The following is a 19,584-nucleotide window of genomic DNA, read 5'->3' on the forward strand; positions in this document are numbered from 1 at the left end:
GATATATTGGGGAACATTGTCGCCCAAACTAATTTATATGCCCATCAGTTCCGTGCTGCAAAGCCTGGAACATATTTGGCAAAGCAGCAATGGGCCCCCATCAATGTGCCAGAATTCAAAAAATTCTGGGCATTGACTATGCTGATGGGCATCATAAAGAAACCCTCCATTCGCTCCTACTGGAGTACTAGCCCCATCTGCTCTACCCCCATTTTCTCCCAGACTATGTCGAGGAAGAGGTATGAAATGATTCTGCATTTCATGCACTTCAGCGACAACAGCCTGTGCCCCCCTAGGGAGCATCCCCAATTTGACAGGCTGTATAAAATCCGCCCCCTGATAACCCACTTTTCTGCCAGGTTTGCAGAGGCTTATACACCTGGAAGGAATATATGCGTTGATGAATCCCTAATGAAGTATAAGGGAAGGCTGGGATTCAAGCAGTATATTCCTTCCAAACGCTCCAGATATGGGGTAAAGGTGGATAAGCTCTGTGACAGCGAGACTGGGTATACTCAGGCCTTCCGGGTGTATGAGGGAAAGGATAGCCACCTTGACCCTCCAGGTTGCCCAGAACATATGGGAACCACTGGCAAGATTGTCTGGGACCTGATATTACCCCTAATGAACAAAGGGTATCACTTGTACTTAGACAATTTTTATACAAGTGTCCTTTTGTTCAAGCTACTGTATTGCTTTGATACAGTAGCTTGCGGTACAATTAAAAAGAACCGTGCAGGTTTCCCAGGACAGCTTGTACGCACCCGGCTACGAAGGGGGGAGACCTCAGCTCTGCGCCAAGAGGAGCTGTTGGCACTGAAGTACAGAGACAAGAAGGATGTATACCTTCTTACCACCATCCACACAGAGAGGACGGTGGCGGTTTCTGTACGTGGCAGAGCTGAGATCATAAGGAAGCCAGTGTGCATCAAGTCTTATAACCGGCATATGGGTGGGGTTGATCTGGCTGATCAGCTGCTGCAGCCCTACCTAATTATGCGGAAGACAAGGGCCTGGTACAAAAAGGTTGCAATTTACCTAATGCAGATTGCAACCCACAACGCTTTTTTGTTGTTCAAAAAAGCAAACCCCAGAGTTAAAAAGACTTTTTTACAGTTTCAGCTCCAGATTATTACGGGGATTTTGTACCATGATGCACCTGCTCCCCGGGCGGTGATGGGAGAGAGCAGAGTTGGGGCTACCCATTTTATTTTTAAAATCCCCCCTACTGCCACAAAGCAGAAACCACAAAAAAAATGCAGAGTCTGTACCAAGAGGGGGAAGAGAAGGGACACCATATATTACTGTCCTGATTGCCCTGGACAGCCTGCACTCTGCATTGGGGACTGCTTCAAGCGGTACCATACAATGGTCAATTTTTAAAAAAATAAATACATTTGCTGTTACATATATATATATATATTTTTGGTTATGTTTACAGTTAGATGTTTTTTTGTTTTTTTTACTTTTACTGTGCCAGATTTTTACATTTCACTACTCTATTTTTTTCTAAAATTGGGCCTGTTTTTTTTTTAACCAAAACCCCTGTCAAACCTATGCATGGGGGACATAGGTGTTCTCAGGGTGCCTTGCAGAAAACAACCTGAAGTATGTTTTTGTAATAACTTACAACAGTCTCTCCTAAATTATAGTCAAAAAGCAATGTGTCTGTAAAAATGAAAATTGAAAAATTACCACCATACACTTTCTCCAATTTTTTGGGCTAAAACGGTTGCTTCAAAGGCATCAAAGCACACCATATACAATACCTTGGGGTGTCAACATTTAAAAAATATACACTTTGAATGCAATAAATAAAAGTGGGGTATGCGATAGGCCCCAAACTAAAGATAGGCCTATCAGAAGAAATACTCTCATTTTTAATAACTAAAATCACAAGTCATAAAATTGCAACATAACCTTCCCAAAATCCTGGCAAACCTATGCATGGGGGGCATAGGTGTACTCAGGGTGCCTTGCAGAAAACAACCTGAAGTATTCTTTTGCAATAACTTACAACAATCTCTCCTAAATTATAGTCAAAAAGCAATGTGTCTGTAACAATGAAAATTGAAAAATTACCACCATATACTTTCTCCAATTTTTTGGGCTAAAACGGTTGCTTCAAAGGCATCAAAGCACACCATATACAATACCTTGGGGTGTCAACATTTAAAAAATATACACTTTGAATGCAATAAATAAAAGTGGGGTATGCGATAGGCCCCAAACTAAAGATAGGCCTATCAGAAGAAATACTCTCATTTTTAATAACTAAAATCACAAGTCATAAAATTGTAACATAACCTTCCCAAAATCCTGGCAAACCTATGCATGGGGGGCATAGGTGTACTCAGGGTGCCTTGCAGAAAACAACCTGAAGTATTCTTTTGCAATAACTTACAACAATCTCTCCTAAATCATAGTCAAAAAGCAATGTGTCTGTAAAAATGAAAATTGAAAAATTACCACCATATACTTTCTCCAATTTTTTGGGCTAAAACGGTTGCTTCAAAGGCATCAAAGCACACCATATACAATACCTTGGGGTGTCAACATTTAAAAAATATACACTTTGAATGCAATAAATAAAAGTGGGGTATGCGATAGGCCCCAAACTAAAGATAGGCCTATCAGAAGAAATACTCTCATTTTTAATAACTAAAATCACAAGTCATAAAAATGTAACATAACCTTCCCAAAATCCTGGCAAACCTATGCATGGGGGGCATAGGTGTACTCAGGGTGCCTTGCAGAAAACAACCTGAAGTATTCTTTTGCAATAACTTACAACAATCTCTCCTAAATCATAGTCAAAAAGCAATGTGTCTGTAAAAAGGAAAATTGAAAAATTACCACCATATACTTTCTCCAATTTTTTGGGCTAAAACGGTTGCTTCAAAGGCATCAAAGCGCACCATATACAATACCTTGGGGTGTCAACATTTAAAAAATATACACTTTGAATGCAATAAATAAAAGTGGGGTATGTGATAGGCCCCAAACTAAAGATAGGCCTATCAGAAGAAATACTCTCATTTTTAATAACTAAAATCATGTAACATAACCTTCCCAAAATCCTGGCAAACCTATGCATGGGGGGCATAGGTGTACTCAGGGTGCCTTGCAGAAAACAACCTGAAGTATTCTTTTGCAATAACTTACAACAGTCTCTCCTAAATCATAGTAAAAAAGCAATGTGTCTGTAACAATGAAAATTGAAAAATTACCACCATATACTTTCTCCAATTTTTTGGGCTAAAACGGTTGCATCAAAGTCATCAAACCACTCCATGTATAATACCTTGGGGGGTCAACTTTTTAAATATAATCACATTTATGGAAAACAAATAAATTGGGGTATGTTAAAAGACCCCCAAAAAAGACGATAGGCAAAGAAAATATGTTAAATGTGAAAAAAAATCACAAAAACATGTCAGACATTTGGCATTGCACCGCCCAAACAAGCCACCAAACCTATGCATAGGTGGTATCACTGAACTCAGGAGATGTTGGTGACCACATATTGGTGTCTTCTTTGGTAGTAACACATAACAGGAGCTGTGAATCCATGTCTAAAGTACAATGTATGTGAAAAATAACACAAAGAAATGAATGCCCAATAGTTTGATAAAGACTAGTGGTTGAATTAGTGTATGGAAAGTGTTAAAACACCTGCATTTGAAATTCCCTAGGATGTCTACTTTTCAAAAATATATGGTTTTATGGGGGTAAATTACATTGGCCGGCTTCAGAAATGTCTTAAATAGAACATGGGTGCATGGGATGTGAAAATGGGAAGTGTAAAAAATGGAATGCGCTTCCTAAAAATAAGGCCTTCTAGCCCCCAGAGAACCCAACACACCTATACATGGGTGGTATCACTGTACTCAGGAGATGTTGTTGAACACATATTGAGGTGTTTTTTGGCAGTAACACATAACAGGATCTGAGAATCCATGCCTAAAGTACAATGTGTGTGAAAAATAACACAAAAAAATGACTACCCAAACGTTTGACAAAGACTGGTGGTTAAATAAGTTCATGGAAAGTGTGAAAATACCAGCATTTCAAATACCCTAGGGGGTCTACTTCTCAAAAATATATGGTTTTATGGGGGTAAATTTCATTGACCGGCTTCAGAAATGTCCCAAATAGGACATGGGTGCATGATGACCGATGTGAAAATTCCAAGTTGAAAAACTGGAATGCGCTTCCTAAAAATAAGGCCTTCTAGCCCCCAGAGAACCCAACACACCTATACATGGGTGGTATCACTGTACTCAGGAGATGTTGTTGAACACATATTGAGGTGTTTTTTGGCAGTAACACATAACAGGAACTGAGAATCCATGCCTAAAGTACAATGTGTGTGAAAAATAACACAAAAAAATGACTACCCAAAAGTTTGACAAAGACTGGTGGTTAAATAAGTTCATGGAAAGTGTGAAAATACCAGCATTTCAAATACCCTAGGGGGTCTACTTCTCAAAAATATATGGTTTTATGGGGGTAAATTTCATTGACCGGCTTCAGAAATGTCCCAAATAGGACATGGGTGCATGATGACCGATGTGAAAATTCCAAGTTGAAAAACTGGAATGCGCTTCCTAAAAATAAGGCCTTCTAGCCCCCAGAGAACCCAACACACCTATACATGGGTGGTATCACTGTACTCAGGAGATGTTGTTGAACACATATTGAGGTGTTTTTTGGCAGTAACACATAACAGGAACTGAGAATCCATGCCTAAAGTACAATGTGTGTGAAAAATAACACAAAAAAATGACTACCCAAAAGTTTGACAAAGACTGGTGGTTAAATAAGTTCATGGAAAGTGTGAAAATACCAGCATTTCAAATACCCTAGGGGGTCTACTTCTCAAAAATATATGGTTTTATGGGGGTAAATTTCATTGACCGGCTTCAGAAATGTCCCAAATAGGACATGGGTGCATGATGACCGATGTGAAAATTCCAAGTTGAAAAACTGGAATGCGCTTCCTAAAAATAAGGCCTTCTAGCCCCCAGAGAACCCAACACACCTATACATGGGTGGTATCACTGTACTCAGGAGATGTTGTTGAACACATATTGAGGTGTTTTTTGGCAGTAACACATAACAGGAACTGAGAATCCATGCCTAAAGTACAATGTGTGTGAAAAATAACACAAAAAAATGACTACCCAAAAGTTTGACAAAGACTGGTGGTTAAATAAGTTCATGGAAAGTGTGAAAATACCAGCATTTCAAATACCCTAGGGGGTCTACTTCTCAAAAATATATGGTTTTATGGGGGTAAATTTCATTGACCGGCTTCAGAAATGTCCAAAATAGGACATGGGTGCATGATGACCGATGTGAAAATTCCAAGTTGAAAAACTGGAATGCGCTTCCTAAAAATAAGGCCTTCTAGCCCCCAGAGAACCCAACACACCTATACATCGGTGGTATCACTGTACTCAGGAGATGTTTTTGAACACATATTGAGGTGTTTTTTGGCAGTAACACATAACAGGAACTGAGAATCCATGCCTAAAGTACAATGTGTGTGAAAAATAACACAAAAAAATGACTACCCAAAAGTTTGACAAAGACTGGTGGTTAAATAAGTTCATGGAAAGTGTGAAAATACCAGCATTTCAAATACCCTAGGGGGTCTACTTCTCAAAAATATATGGTTTTATGGGGGTAAATTTCATTGACCGGCTTCAGAAATGTCCCAAATAGGACATGGGTGCATGATGACCGATGTGAAAATTCCAAGTTGAAAAACTGGAATGCGCTTCCTAAAAATAAGGCCTTCTAGCCCCCAGAGAACCCAACACACCTATACATGGGTGGTATCACTGTACTCAGGAGATGTTGTTGAACACATATTGAGGTGTTTTTTGGCAGTAACACATAACAGGAACTGAGAATCCATGCCTAAAGTACAATGTGTGTGAAAAATAACACAAAAAAATGACTACCCAAAAGTTTGACAAAGACTGGTGGTTAAATAAGTTCATGGAAAGTGTGAAAATACCAGCATTTCAAATACCCTAGGGGGTCTACTTCTCAAAAATATATGGTTTTATGGGGGTAAATTTCATTGACCGGCTTCAGAAATGTCCAAAATAGGACATGGGTGCATGATGACCGATGTGAAAATTCCAAGTTGAAAAACTGGAATGCGCTTCCTAAAAATAAGGCCTTCTAGCCCCCAGAGAACCCAACACACCTATACATCGGTGGTATCACTGTACTCAGGAGATGTTTTTGAACACATATTGAGGTGTTTTTTGGCAGTAACACATAACAGGAACTGAGAATCCATGCCTAAAGTACAATGTGTGTGAAAAATAACACAAAAAAATGACTACCCAAAAGTTTGACAAAGACTGGTGGTTAAATAAGTTCATGGAAAGTGTGAAAATACCAGCATTTCAAATACCCTAGGGGGTCTACTTCTCAAAAATATATGGTTTTATGGGGGTAAATTTCATTGACCGGCTTCAGAAATGTCCCAAATAGGACATGGGTGCATGATGACCGATGTGAAAATTCCAAGTTGAAAAACTGGAATGCGCTTCCTAAAAATAAGGCCTTCTAGCCCCCAGAGAACCCAACACACCTATACATCGGTGGTATCACTGTACTCAGGAGATGTTGTTGAACACATATTGAGGTGTTTTTTGGCAGAAACACATAACAGGAACTGAGAATCCATGCCTAAAGTACAATGTGTGTGAAAAATAACACAAAAAAATGACTACCCAAAAGTTTGACAAAGACTGGTGGTTAAATAAGTTCATGGAAAGTGTGAAAATACCAGCATTTCAAATACCCTAGGGGGTCTACTTCTCAAAAATATATGGTTTTATGGGGGTAAATTTCATTGACCGGCTTCAGAAATGTCCCAAATAGGACATGGGTGCATGATGACCGATGTGAAAATTCCAAGTTGAAAAACTGGAATGCGCTTCCTAAAAATAAGGCCTTCTAGCCCCCAGAGAACCCAACACACCTATACATGGGTGGTATCACTGTACTCAGGAGATGTTGTTGAACACATATTGAGGTGTTTTTTGGCAGTAACACATAACAGGAACTGAGAATCCATGCCTAAAGTACAATGTGTGTGAAAAATAACACAAAAAAATGACTACCCAAAAGTTTGACAAAGACTGGTGGTTAAATAAGTTCATGGAAAGTGTGAAAATACCAGCATTTCAAATACCCTAGGGGGTCTACTTCTCAAAAATATATGGTTTTATGGGGGTAAATTTCATTGACCGGCTTCAGAAATGTCCAAAATAGGACATGGGTGCATGATGACCGATGTGAAAATTCCAAGTTGAAAAACTGGAATGCGCTTCCTAAAAATAAGGCCTTCTAGCCCCCAGAGAACCCAACACACCTATACATGGGTGGTATCACTGTACTCAGGAGATGTTGTTGAACGCATATTGAGGTGTTTTTTGGCAGTAACACATAACAGGAACTGAGAATCCATGCCTAAAGTACAATGTGTGTGAAAAATAACACAAAAAAATGACTACCCAAAAGTTTGACAAAGACTGGTGGTTAAATAAGTTCATGGAAAGTGTGAAAATACCAGCATTTCAAATACCCTAGGGGGTCTACTTCTCAAAAATATATGGTTTTATGGGGGTAAATGTCATTGACCGGCTTCAGAAATGTCCCAAATAGGACATGGGTGCATGATGACCGATGTGAAAATTCCAAGTTGAAAAACTGGAATGCGCTTCCTAAAAATAAGGCCTTCTAGCCCCCAGAGAACCCAACACACCTATACATCGGTGGTATCACTGTACTCAGGAGATGTTGTTGAACACATATTGAGGTGTTTTTTGGCAGTAACACATAACAGGAACTGAGAATCCATGCCTAAAGTACAATGTGTGTGAAAAATAACACAAAAAAATGACTACCCAAAAGTTTGACAAAGACTGGTGGTTAAATAAGTTCATGGAAAGTGTGAAAATACCAGCATTTCAAATACCCTAGGGGGTCTACTTCTCAAAAATATATGGTTTTATGGGGGTAAATTTCATTGACCGGCTTCAGAAATGTCCCAAATAGGACATGGGTGCATGATGACCGATGTGAAAATTCCAAGTTGAAAAACTGGAATGCGCTTCCTAAAGATAAGGCCTTCTAGCCCCCAGAGAACCCAACACACCTATACATGGGTGGTATCACTGTACTCAGGAGATGTTGTTGAATACATATTGAGGTGTTTTTTGGCAGAAACACATAACAGGAACTGAGAATCCATGCCTAAAGTACAATGTGTGTGAAAAATAACACAAAAAAATGACTACCCAAAAGTTTGACAAAGACTGGTGGTTAAATAAGTTCATGGAAAGTGTGAAAATACCAGCATTTCAAATACCCTAGGGGGTCTACTTCTCAAAAATATATGGTTTTATGGGGGTAAATTTCATTGACCGGCTTCAGAAATGTCCCAAATAGGACATGGGTGCATGATGACCGATGTGAAAATTCCAAGTTGAAAAACTGGAATGCGCTTCCTAAAAATAAGGCCTTCTAGCCCCCAGAGAACCCAACACACCTATACATGGGTGGTATCACTGTACTCAGGAGATGTTGTTGAACACATATTGAGGTGTTTTTTGGCAGTAACACATAACAGGAACTGAGAATCCATGCCTAAAGTACAATGTGTGTGAAAAATAACACAAAAAAATGACTACCCAAAAGTTTGACAAAGACTGGTGGTTAAATAAGTTCATGGAAAGTGTGAAAATACCAGCATTTCAAATACCCTAGGGGGTCTACTTCTCAAAAATATATGGTTTTATGGGGGTAAATTTCATTGACCGGCTTCAGAAATGTCCCAAATAGGAGATGGGTGCATGATGACCGATGTGAAAATTCCAAGTTGAAAAACTGGAATGCGCTTCCTAAAAATAAGGCCTTCTAGCCCCCACAGAACCCAACACACCTATACATGGGTGGTATCACTGTACTCAGGAGATGTTGTTGAACACATATTGAGGTGCTTTTTGGCAGTAACACATAACAGGAACTGAGAATCCATGCCTAAAATACAATGTGTGTGAAAAATAACACAAAAAAATGACTACCCAAACGTTTGACAAAGACTGGTGGTTGAATTAGTGCATGGAAAGTGTTAAAATACCAGCATTTGAAATACCCTAGGGTGTCTACTTTTCAAAAATATATGGTTTGATGGGGGTAAATTCCATTGGCCAGCTTCAGAAATGTCCCAAATAGGACATGGGTGCATGATGACCAATGTGAAAATTCCAAGTTGAAAAACTGGAATGCGCTTCCTAAAATTAAGGCCTTTTAGCCCCCAGAGAACCCGACACACATATACATGGGTGGTATCACTGTACTCAGGAGATGTTGTTGAACACATTTTGAGGTGTTTTTTGGCATTAACACATAACAGGAACTGAGAATCCATGCCTAAAGTACAATGTGTGTGAAAAATAACACAAAATAATGACTACCCAAAAGTTTGACAAAGACTGGTGGTTGAATTAGTGCATGGAAAGTGTTAAAATACAAGCATTTGAAATACCCTAGGGTGTCTACTTTTCAAAAATATATGGTTTGATGGGGTAAATTCCATTGACCAGCTTCAGAAATGTCCCAAATAGGACATGGGTGCATGATGACCGATGTGAAAATTCCAAGTTGAAAAACTGGAATGCGCTCCCTAAAAATAAGAGCTTTTAACCCCCGAGAACCCGACACACCTATACATGGGTGGTATCACTGTACCCAGGAGATGCTGCTGAAGACATATGAGGGTGTTATTTGGCAGTAACCCTTAATATTATCAGTAAATGTATTCTTAAATTGCTATTTTGTCAAAAAATCAAATTATTTTTTTTCCCCCCCCAAACTTTGGCATAGATTGGTGGTAAAATGGTTGCATGAAAAAAGTCAAAATACCCCAAGTTTAATACCTTAGGTTGTCTTCTTTTAAAAAATATATACATTTGAAGGGTTATTCAGGGATTCATGACAGATATTGGTGTTACAATGTAACTATCGCCAATTTTGAAAAAACATGGTTTTGAAATAGCAAAGTGCTACTTGTACTTATTGCCCTATAACTTGCAAAAAAAGCAAAGAACATGTAAACATTGGGTATTTATAAACTCAGGACAAAATTTAGAAACTGTTTAGCATTGGTATTTTATGGTGGTTGTAGATGTGTAAGAGATTTTGGGGCTCAAAGTTAGAAAAAGTGCATTTATTTTCATTTTTTTCCTCATATTTTATATTTTTTTTATAGTAAATTATAAGATATGATGAAAATAATCATATCTTTAGAAAGTCCATTTAATGGCGAGAAAAACAGTATATAATATGTGTGGGTACAGTAAATGAGTAAGAGGAAAATTACAGTTAAACACAAACATCGCAGAAATGCAAAAATAGCCTTGGTCCCAGATGGTCAACAAATTGAAAAGTGGTCTGGTCACTAAGGGGTTAAAATACAATTATTTTTAAATCTTCAGCAATAGTAGTACAGTCGTAAATAAATACTGCACCGCTTCAAAGGAAAAAAAGAAACTGACAGAAACAAAAGTTTTTTCTTTTTTTCCAAAATAAAATGTAAAGCTTTTAGTAAAATAATTAAAATTAGGTGGAGAGAATACGCAAGCCTGCAATATTGTTTGTTAAAGATAAATTTGTTCTGCAACTCTCTTTGTATCTCTCTCTGTCTCTCAGTGTATGCAACAGCAAAGGTTTGTGGAAATCAGTTGCTCTGTGCTTGTTTTTGTATGTCTTCCTTAGTCCTACCAAACTAGCACTCAGGATTGGTCAGAAAATGTCACAAATTACTGTTCATTTGTACTAGTTGTTATGCTTATATCCCATCTGTTCACTTAGGCTTTTCCTCAGATTTCTACTAGCCTTACTCTGTAACCAGTGGAATCTCAAACTCACCAGAGATAATCAACAAGAAAATTAGGAGAAATATTAAAAAATTGCACTCTCATGCACCCATAAGAAAAAATAAGTAAAAATGAGAGTCTCAACTCTCAAACCTGAAATTTTTTGCACACACATTATACTTACCTAGGTACATCCTAAAAAATTTTTAGGACTGAGATTCAAATCCCTCCTATTATGAATTGACCTGAAAAGTGTAACTTTCAGTGATCTTGATCATTACATTAGGCCTTACATTCTAAGGCCTCTATTTATCAAGCTGTCTACTTACCTGCATTCGACGGCCTTAATACGCTCGCCTAACATCGCCGCCGCAGACCTGAATATGTTCGCCAAATTTATCAAGAAAGCTGTCAATAAGCCGCGCACCAAGTACGGGTAAGAGCAGCGGACAGTTGTTAACTAACAGTCATCGATCTTGCTGCTCTTCGGCTTCTTCGCAGCTTTCTTGCTACCCTGTCACTAAGCACCCACACTATACTATACTGTTTACCCCCTAAACCGCCGCTCCCAGAGCCCCCCGCAACTAAATAAAGTTATTAACACCTAAACCGCCGCTCCCGGACCCTGCCGCAACTATAATAAATATATTAACCCCTAAACCGCCGCTCCCGGACCCCGCCGCCACCTACATTATACCTATTAACCCCTAATCTGCCGCCGCCACCTACATAAAGTTATTAACCCCTATCCTGCCGATCCCAGACCCCGCCGCAACTAAATAAATTGTTTAACCCCTAAGCCGCCGCTCCCGGAGCCCACCGCCACCTACATTATATTTATTAACCCCTATCCTGCCCCCCCTACACCGCCGCGGCGCCGCCACTATAATAAAGTTATTAACCCCTAAACCTAAGTCTAACCCTAACCCTAACACCCCCTAACTTCAATATAATTTAAATAAATATAAATAAATATTACTATTATTATCTAAATAATTCCTATTTAAAACTAAATACTTACCTATAAAATAAACCCTAAGATAGCTACAATATCATTAATAATTACATTGTAGCTATTTTAGGATTTATTTTTATTTTACAGGCAACTTTATTTAAATGTATGTATTTATTTTAACTAGGTACAATAGTTATTAAATAGTTATTAACTATTTAATAACTACCTAGCTAAAATAAGTACAAATTTACCTGTAAAATAAACCCTAACCTAAGTTACAATTACACCTAACACTACACTATCATTAAATTAATTTCCTAAACTACCTACAATTACTTACAATTAAATTAAATCAGCCAATAGGATTGACCTCGCATTCTATTGGCTGTTCCAATCAGCCAATAGAATGCGAGGTCAATCCTATTGGCTGATTGCATCAGCCACTAGGATTTTTCCTTCCTTAATTCCGATTGGCTGATAGAATTCTATCAGCCAATCGGAATTCAAGGGACGCCATCTTGGATGACATCATTTAAAGGACCAGTCATTCAGTCGTCGGCCATCGGATGAAGAGGATGCTCCACGTCGGATGTCTTGAAGATGGACCCGCTCCGCTCCGGAAGGATAAAGATAGAAGATGCCGCTTGGATGAAGATGTCTGGTGGTCTGGAGGTCCTCTTCTCCCTGAATAGGATGAAGACTTCGGACCCTCTGGAGGACCACTTGTGCTCGGCTGGGTGAAGACGTCTCAAGGTAGGGTGATCTTCAGGGGGTTAGTGTTAGGTTTTTTAAGGGGGTTTTGGTTGGCTTTTAGAGTAGGGTTGGGTGTGTGGGTGGTGGGTTTTAATGTTGGGGGGGGTTGAATTTCTTTTTTTACAGGTAAAAGAGCTGATTACTTTGGGGCAATGCCCCGCAAAAAGCCATTTTAAGGGCTATTTGTAATTTAGTATAGGGTAGGGGATTTTATTATTTTGGGGGGCTTTTTCATTTTACTAGGGGGCTTAGATTAGGTGTAATTTGTTTAAAATTATTGTAATTTATTTTTTATTTTCTGTAATTTAGTGTTTGTTTGTTTTTGTACTTTAGTTAATTTTAGTTAATTGTAGGTAATTGTATTTAATTAATTTAATTTATTTAATTATAGTATAGTGTTAGGTGTAATTGTAACTTAGTTAATTTTGTATTTATTTTAGCTAGGTAGTTATTAAATAGTTAATAACTATTTACTTACTATTCTACCTAGTTAAAATAAATACAAAGTTGCCTGTAAAATAAAAATAAATCCTAAAATAGCTACAATGTAATTATTAGTTATATTGTAGCTATCTTAGGGTTTATTTTATATGTAAGTATTTAGTTTTAAATAGGAATAATTTAGTTAATAATAGTAATTTTATTTAGTTTTATTTAAATTATATTTAAGTTAGGGGGTGTTAGGGTTAGACTTAGGTTTAGGGGTTAATTACTTTATTATAGTGGCGGCGGTGTAGGGGGGGACAGGATAGGGGTTAATAAGTTTAATGTAGGTGGCGGTGGGCTCTGGGAGCGGCGGTTTAGGGGTTAAACATTTTATTTAGTTGCAGCGGGGTCCGGGAGCGGCGGTTTAGGGGTTAATAAGTATTATATAGGTGGTGGCGGTGTAGGGGGGCAGATTAGGGGTGTTTAGACTCGGGGTACATGTTAGGGTGTTAGGTGCAGACATTTCCCATAGGAATCAATGGGATATCGGGCAGCAGCGAACATGAGCTTTCGCTGCTGTCAGACTCCCATTGATTCCTATGGGATCCTCCACCTTCAGGGCAGCGGATTGAAAACCAGGTAAGCTGGAGTGACGTAAGCATCGATCTGTGTCGGACTGAGTCCGGTGGATCGTATGTTACGTCACTATATTCTACTTTTGCCGGTCTGTAGGGCTTGATAACTACGGCGACTCAGGCTCGCCACAAATACGCTGCGGAATTCCAGCGTATTTGCGGTTGATGGCTTGATAAATAGAGGCCTAAGTCTCAGGAACAAGCATGTGCAAAATGTTTATATAAGTAGCTTGTAAAATCAGTTTTTGGGCCAAGGAGCTAGGATCATCTTGAGCTGAGATATTGAGGTTTCCGTAAATATATTGTTGCGCGCTAAGACACCACGATGGCTGCCGTGGTTAAATCAATTTAAATTAAATTAAAAAAACTGTTGGTTTTGCAATACCAATACATAAATGCAAAATTTAGGAATATTAAAAATGGTCAAGCAACTACTTGAGTAGGATTAACCCAAACTGTATTTGTGTCTGCAGGAGCATTTTACCCAGACAACACCTCTGGTTCATTAAAGAAAGATGATATTGTTCAGCCAGGTGAATCCTATACTTACAAGTGGGATGCTGTAATGGAGCAGGGACCAACTAAACGTGAAGATGAGTGTATTACAAGGATTTACCACTCACATATTGATAGTCCTAAGGATGTTGTTTCCGGTGTAATAGGACCCTTGATCATCTGCAAAACAGGTAAGAGTTTTTCAGCTATAGCAAAAGGAATATATCTGTAAAAATTGACACTTTTGGAAATAGTTTTAAATGCCAACATGCAGATGTTTAGATGTAGAACAGGGAATGTTTCAGCACTTTTGTCCATTCTAAATAAATATTTAATGTTTCATGAACATTTAAAATTTGTTTTTGCAAACAGTTTTCCTGTGTTAAATTATATATTCAAATGTCTCATTTAATATTTCAATTTTGAAACAGTAACATTGGAATGCTAATTATTAAATATTCAGTATAAGGGATTCAATATTCAAATTTACGCCTAGATTTAGAGTTCTTCGTTAGCCGTCAAAACCAGCGTTAGGGGCTCCTAACGCTGGTTTTGGCCGCCCGCTGGTATTTAGAGTCAGTCAGGAAAGGGTCTAACGCTCACTTTGCAGCCACGACTTTTCCATACCGCAGATCCCCCTACGCCATTTGCGTATCCTATCTTTTCAATGGGATCTTTCTAACGCCGGTATTTAGAGTCTTGGCTGAAGTGAGCGTTAGAAATCTAACGACAAGACTCCAGCCGCAGAGAAAAGTCAGGAGTTAAGAGCTTTCTGGGCTAACGCCGGTTCATAAAGCTCTTAACTACTGTGCTCTAAAGTACACTAACACTCATAAACTACCTATGTACCCCTAAACCGAGGCCCCCCCACATCGCCGCCACTCTAATAAAAAAAATTAACCCCTAATCTGCCGACCGCACACCGCCGCAACCTACGTTATCCCTATGTACCCCTAATCTGCTGCCCCTAACACCGCCGACCCCTATATTATATTTATTAACCCCTAATCTGCCGCCCCCAACGTCGCCGCCACCTACCTACAATTATTAACCCCTAATCTGCCGACCGGACCTCACCGCTACTATAATAAAGTTATTAACCCCTAAAGCTAAGTCTAACCCTAACACTAACACCCCCCTAAGTTAAATATAATTTTTATCTAACGAAATAAATGTTTTCTTATTAAATAAATTATTCCTATATAAAGCTAAATACTTACCTGTAAAATAAACCCTAATATAGCTACAATATAAATAATAATTATATTGTAGCTATTTTAGGATTAATATTTATTTTACAGGCAACTTTGTATTTATTTTAACCAGGTACAATAGCTATTAAATAGTTAATAACTATTTAATAGCTACCTAGTTAAAATAATTACAAAATTACCTGTAAAATAAATCCTAACCTAAGTTACAATTAAACCTAACACTACACTATCAATAAATTAATTAAATAAAATACCTACAATTATCTACAATTAAACCTAACACTACACTATCAATAAATTAATTACATACAAATACTTACAAATAAATACAATTAAATAAACTAACTAAAGTACAAAAAATAAAAAAGAACTGTTACAAAAAATAAAAAAATAATTTACAAACATTATAAAAATATTACAACAATTTTAAGCTAATTACACCTACTCTAAGCCCCCTAATAATATAACAAAGCCCCCCAAAATAAAAAATGCCCTACCCTATTCTAAAATAAAAATTGAAAAGCTCTTTTACCTTACCAGCCCTTAAAAGGGCCTTTTGCGGGGCATGCCCCAAAGAATTCTGCTCTTTTGCCTGTAAAAAAATACATACAATACCCCCCCAACATTACAACCCACCACCCACATACCCCTAATCTAACCCAAACCCCCCTTAAATAAACCTAACTCTAAGCCCCTGAAGATCTCCCTACCTTATCTTCACCACGCCGGGTATCACCGATCCGTCCAGAAGAGGCTCCGAAGTCTTCATCCAAGCCCAAGCGGGGGCTGAAGAGGTCCATCATCGGGCTGAAGAGGTCCATCATCCGGCTGAAGTCTTGATCCAAGCGGGGGCTGAAGAGATCCATCATCCGGCTGTAGTCTTGATCCAAGCAGGGGCTGAAGAGATCCATCATCCGGCTGAAGTCTTCTATCAAGCGGCATCTTCAATCTTCTTTCTTCCGGATCCATCTTCATCACGCCGACGCGGAACATCCATCCTGGTCGACGACTTCCCGACGAATGACGGTTCCTTTAAGGGACGTCATCCAAGATGGCGTCCCTCGAATTCCGATTGGCTGATAGGATTCTATCAGCCAATCGGAATTAAGGTAGGAAAATTCTGATTGGCTGATGGAATCAGCCAATCAGATTCAAGTTCAATCCGATTGGCTGATCCAATCAGCCAATCAGATTGAGCTCGCATTCTATTGGCTGATCGGAACAGCCAATAGAATGCGAGCTCAATCTGATTGGCTGATTCCATCAGCCAATCATAATTTTCCTACTTTAATTCCGATTGGCTGATAGAATCCTATCAGCCAATCAGAATTGGAGGGACGCCATCTTGGATGACGTCATTTAAAGGAACCGTCATTCGTCGGGAAGTCGTCGGCCAGGATGGATGTTCCACGTCGTCGGGATGAAGATGGATCCGGAAGAAAGAAGATTGAAGATGCCGCTTGATAGAAGACTTCAGCCGGATGATGGACCTCTTCAGCCTCCGCTTGGATCAAGACTTCAGCCGGATGATGGACCTCTTCAGCCCGATGATGGACCTCTTCAGCCCCGCTTGGATCAAGACTTCAGCCGGATGATGGACCTCTTCAGCACGATGATGGACCTCTTCAGCCCCCGCTTGGGCTTGGATGAAGACTTCGGAGCCTCTTCTGGACGGATCGGTGATACCCGGCGTGGTGAAGATAAGGTAGGGAGATCTTCAGGGGCTTAGTGTTAGGTTTATTTAAGGGGGGTTTGGGTTAGATTAGGGGTATGTGGGTGGTGGGTTGTAATGTTGGGGGGGGTGGTATTGTATGTTTTTTTTTACAGGCAAAAGAGCAGAATTATTTGAGGCATGCCCCGCAAAAGGCCCTTTTAAGGGCTGGTAAGATAAAAGAGCTTTTCAATTTTTATTTTAGAATAGGGTAGGGCATTTTTTTATTTTGGGGGGCTTTGTTATTTTATTAGGGGGCTTAGAGTAGGTGTAATTAGCTTAAAATTGTTGTAATATTTTTATAATGTTTGTAAATTATTTTTTTATTTTTTGTAACTTAGCTTTTTTTATTTTTTGTACTTTAGTTAGTTTATTTAATTGTATTTATTTGAAGGTATTTGTATGTAATTAATTAATTGATAGTGGAGTGTTAGGTTTAATTGTAGCTTAGGTTAGGATTTATTTTACAGGTAATTTTGTAATTATTTTAACTAGGTAACTATTAAATAGTTCTTAACTATTTAATAGCTATTGTACCTGGTTAAAATAAATACAAAGTTGCCTGTAAAATAAATATAAATCCTAAAATAGCTACAATATAATTATAATTTATATTGTAGCTATATTAGTGTTTATTTTACAGGTAAGTATTTAGCTTTAAATAGGAATAATTTATTTAATAAGAAATAATTTATTTAGTTAGATAAAAATTATATTTAACTTAGGGGGGTGTTAGTGTTAGGGTTAGACTTAGCTTTAGGGGTTAATAAATTTATTAGAGTAGCGGTGAGGTCCGGTCGGCAGATTAGGGGTTAATACTATTTATTATAGGGTTATTGAGGCGGCAGATTAGGGGTTAATAAGTGTAAGGTTAGGGGTGTTTAGACTCGGGGTTCATGTTAGGGTGTTAGGTGCAGACTTAGGAAGTGTTTCCCCATAGGAAACAATGGGGCTGCGTTAGGAGCTGAACGCTGCTTTTTTGCAGGTGTTAGGTTTTTTTCCAGCTCAAACGGCCCCATTGTTTCCTATGGGGAAATCGTGCACAAGCACGTTTTTGAAGCTGGCCGCGTCCGTAAGCACCGCTGGTATTTAGAGTTGCAGTGGCGGTAAATATGCCTCTACACTCCCTTTTTGGAGCCTAACGCAGCCCTTCTGTGAACTCTAAATACCAGCGGTATTTAAAAGGTGCGGGGGGAAAAAAGCACACGTAGCTAACGCACCCCTTTGGCCGCAGAACTCTAAATCTAGCCGTTAATTTGCATGTTAAACTCAATATTTAAATATGATTTAATATTTAAATGACACTCATTCTATGGAAACATTTGAATGTATGAATACAAATACAGACATTTGCTCACTCCTATTAAAAATGTTCAGGTTTGAAAATTGCAATTTTTATAGAGAAAATATGAATCATATAATATGTATCACCGTCATGTAATGAAGCAGAAAACTTAAATGTTTTTCTAATGCAAGAAGGACATAATCTAATTTATTACGTAATGTTTGCGTTACTGACCCTAACTAACCTTTTTCTGGGTGGTAAACACATAAGTAAAGTGCTGCCTGAGAGCAACAAACAATTCAATACCCAAGCAAAATACGGACAGTGAGCCAATCAGCACCAGAAGATGCACATCGCTGCCACTAACCCCTGGTTTCCCACTTGGGAGCTGCTGCAATACTTGTGGAGCCCAGGTGGGACTTTAACACCTGGAAAGCAGTTAAACACATAAGTAAACACATATGCTGAAATAAATTACAGCATTTTATTTTTGGTAAAAAAAATATAAATCTTAGGCTTTAACTACTAAAGGTAATTTTGGCCCTTTGTACTCTTTGTCAGACCTTGTACTTTTTTGGTAGACCATGCAATTTTATGGTTTTAAATTGAGCAAAAAAAACATCGTCGCCACCTACATTACAGTTATTAACCCCTAATCTGCCGCCCCTAACATCGCCGCCACCTACATTACAGTTATTAATCCCTAATCTGCCGCCCCCAATGTCGCTGCCACTATACTAAAGTTATTAACCCCTAAACCTCTGGCCTCCCACATCACTAACACTACATAAATATATTAACCCCTAAACCTAACCCTAACATAACCCTAAGCATAAGTCTAACCCTAACCCTAACACCCCCTAACTTAAATATAATTAAAATAAATCTAAATAATACATATTTAAAACTAAATACATACTTACCTGTAAAAAAAAACCCTAAGCTAGCTACAATAGAACTAATAATTATGTTGTAGCTATCTTAGGTTTTATTTTTATTTCACAAGTAAGTTTCCAATTGGAATAGCCAATAGAATGCGAGCTCAATAGGATTTTTTCCCCTTTAATTCCTATTGGCTGATAGAATTCTATCAGCCAATCAGAATGTAAGGGACGCCATCTTGGATGACGTCACTTAAAGTGAACTTCATTTTCCAGCAACGATCGGAAGAAGAGGATGTTCTGCGCCGGATGTCTTGAA

The 19,584-nt window shown here is 38.5% G+C and overlaps 1 protein-coding gene across 1 annotated transcript in view; it reads left to right on the plus strand.

The window, feature by feature from the left end:
* Positions 1-19,584, plus strand: part of LOC128657326 (ceruloplasmin-like) — a 352,838-nt gene that overhangs the window by 53,739 nt on the left and 279,515 nt on the right. Inside the window, 1 exon segment of the mRNA XM_053711627.1 lies at positions 14,153-14,365. Within this exon segment, the coding sequence (XP_053567602.1) occupies positions 14,153-14,365 (213 nt within the window).

The sequence above is a fragment of the Bombina bombina genome, chromosome 4, assembly GCF_027579735.1.
Source record: "Bombina bombina isolate aBomBom1 chromosome 4, aBomBom1.pri, whole genome shotgun sequence".
Taxonomy (NCBI): Eukaryota; Metazoa; Chordata; class Amphibia; order Anura; family Bombinatoridae; genus Bombina; species Bombina bombina.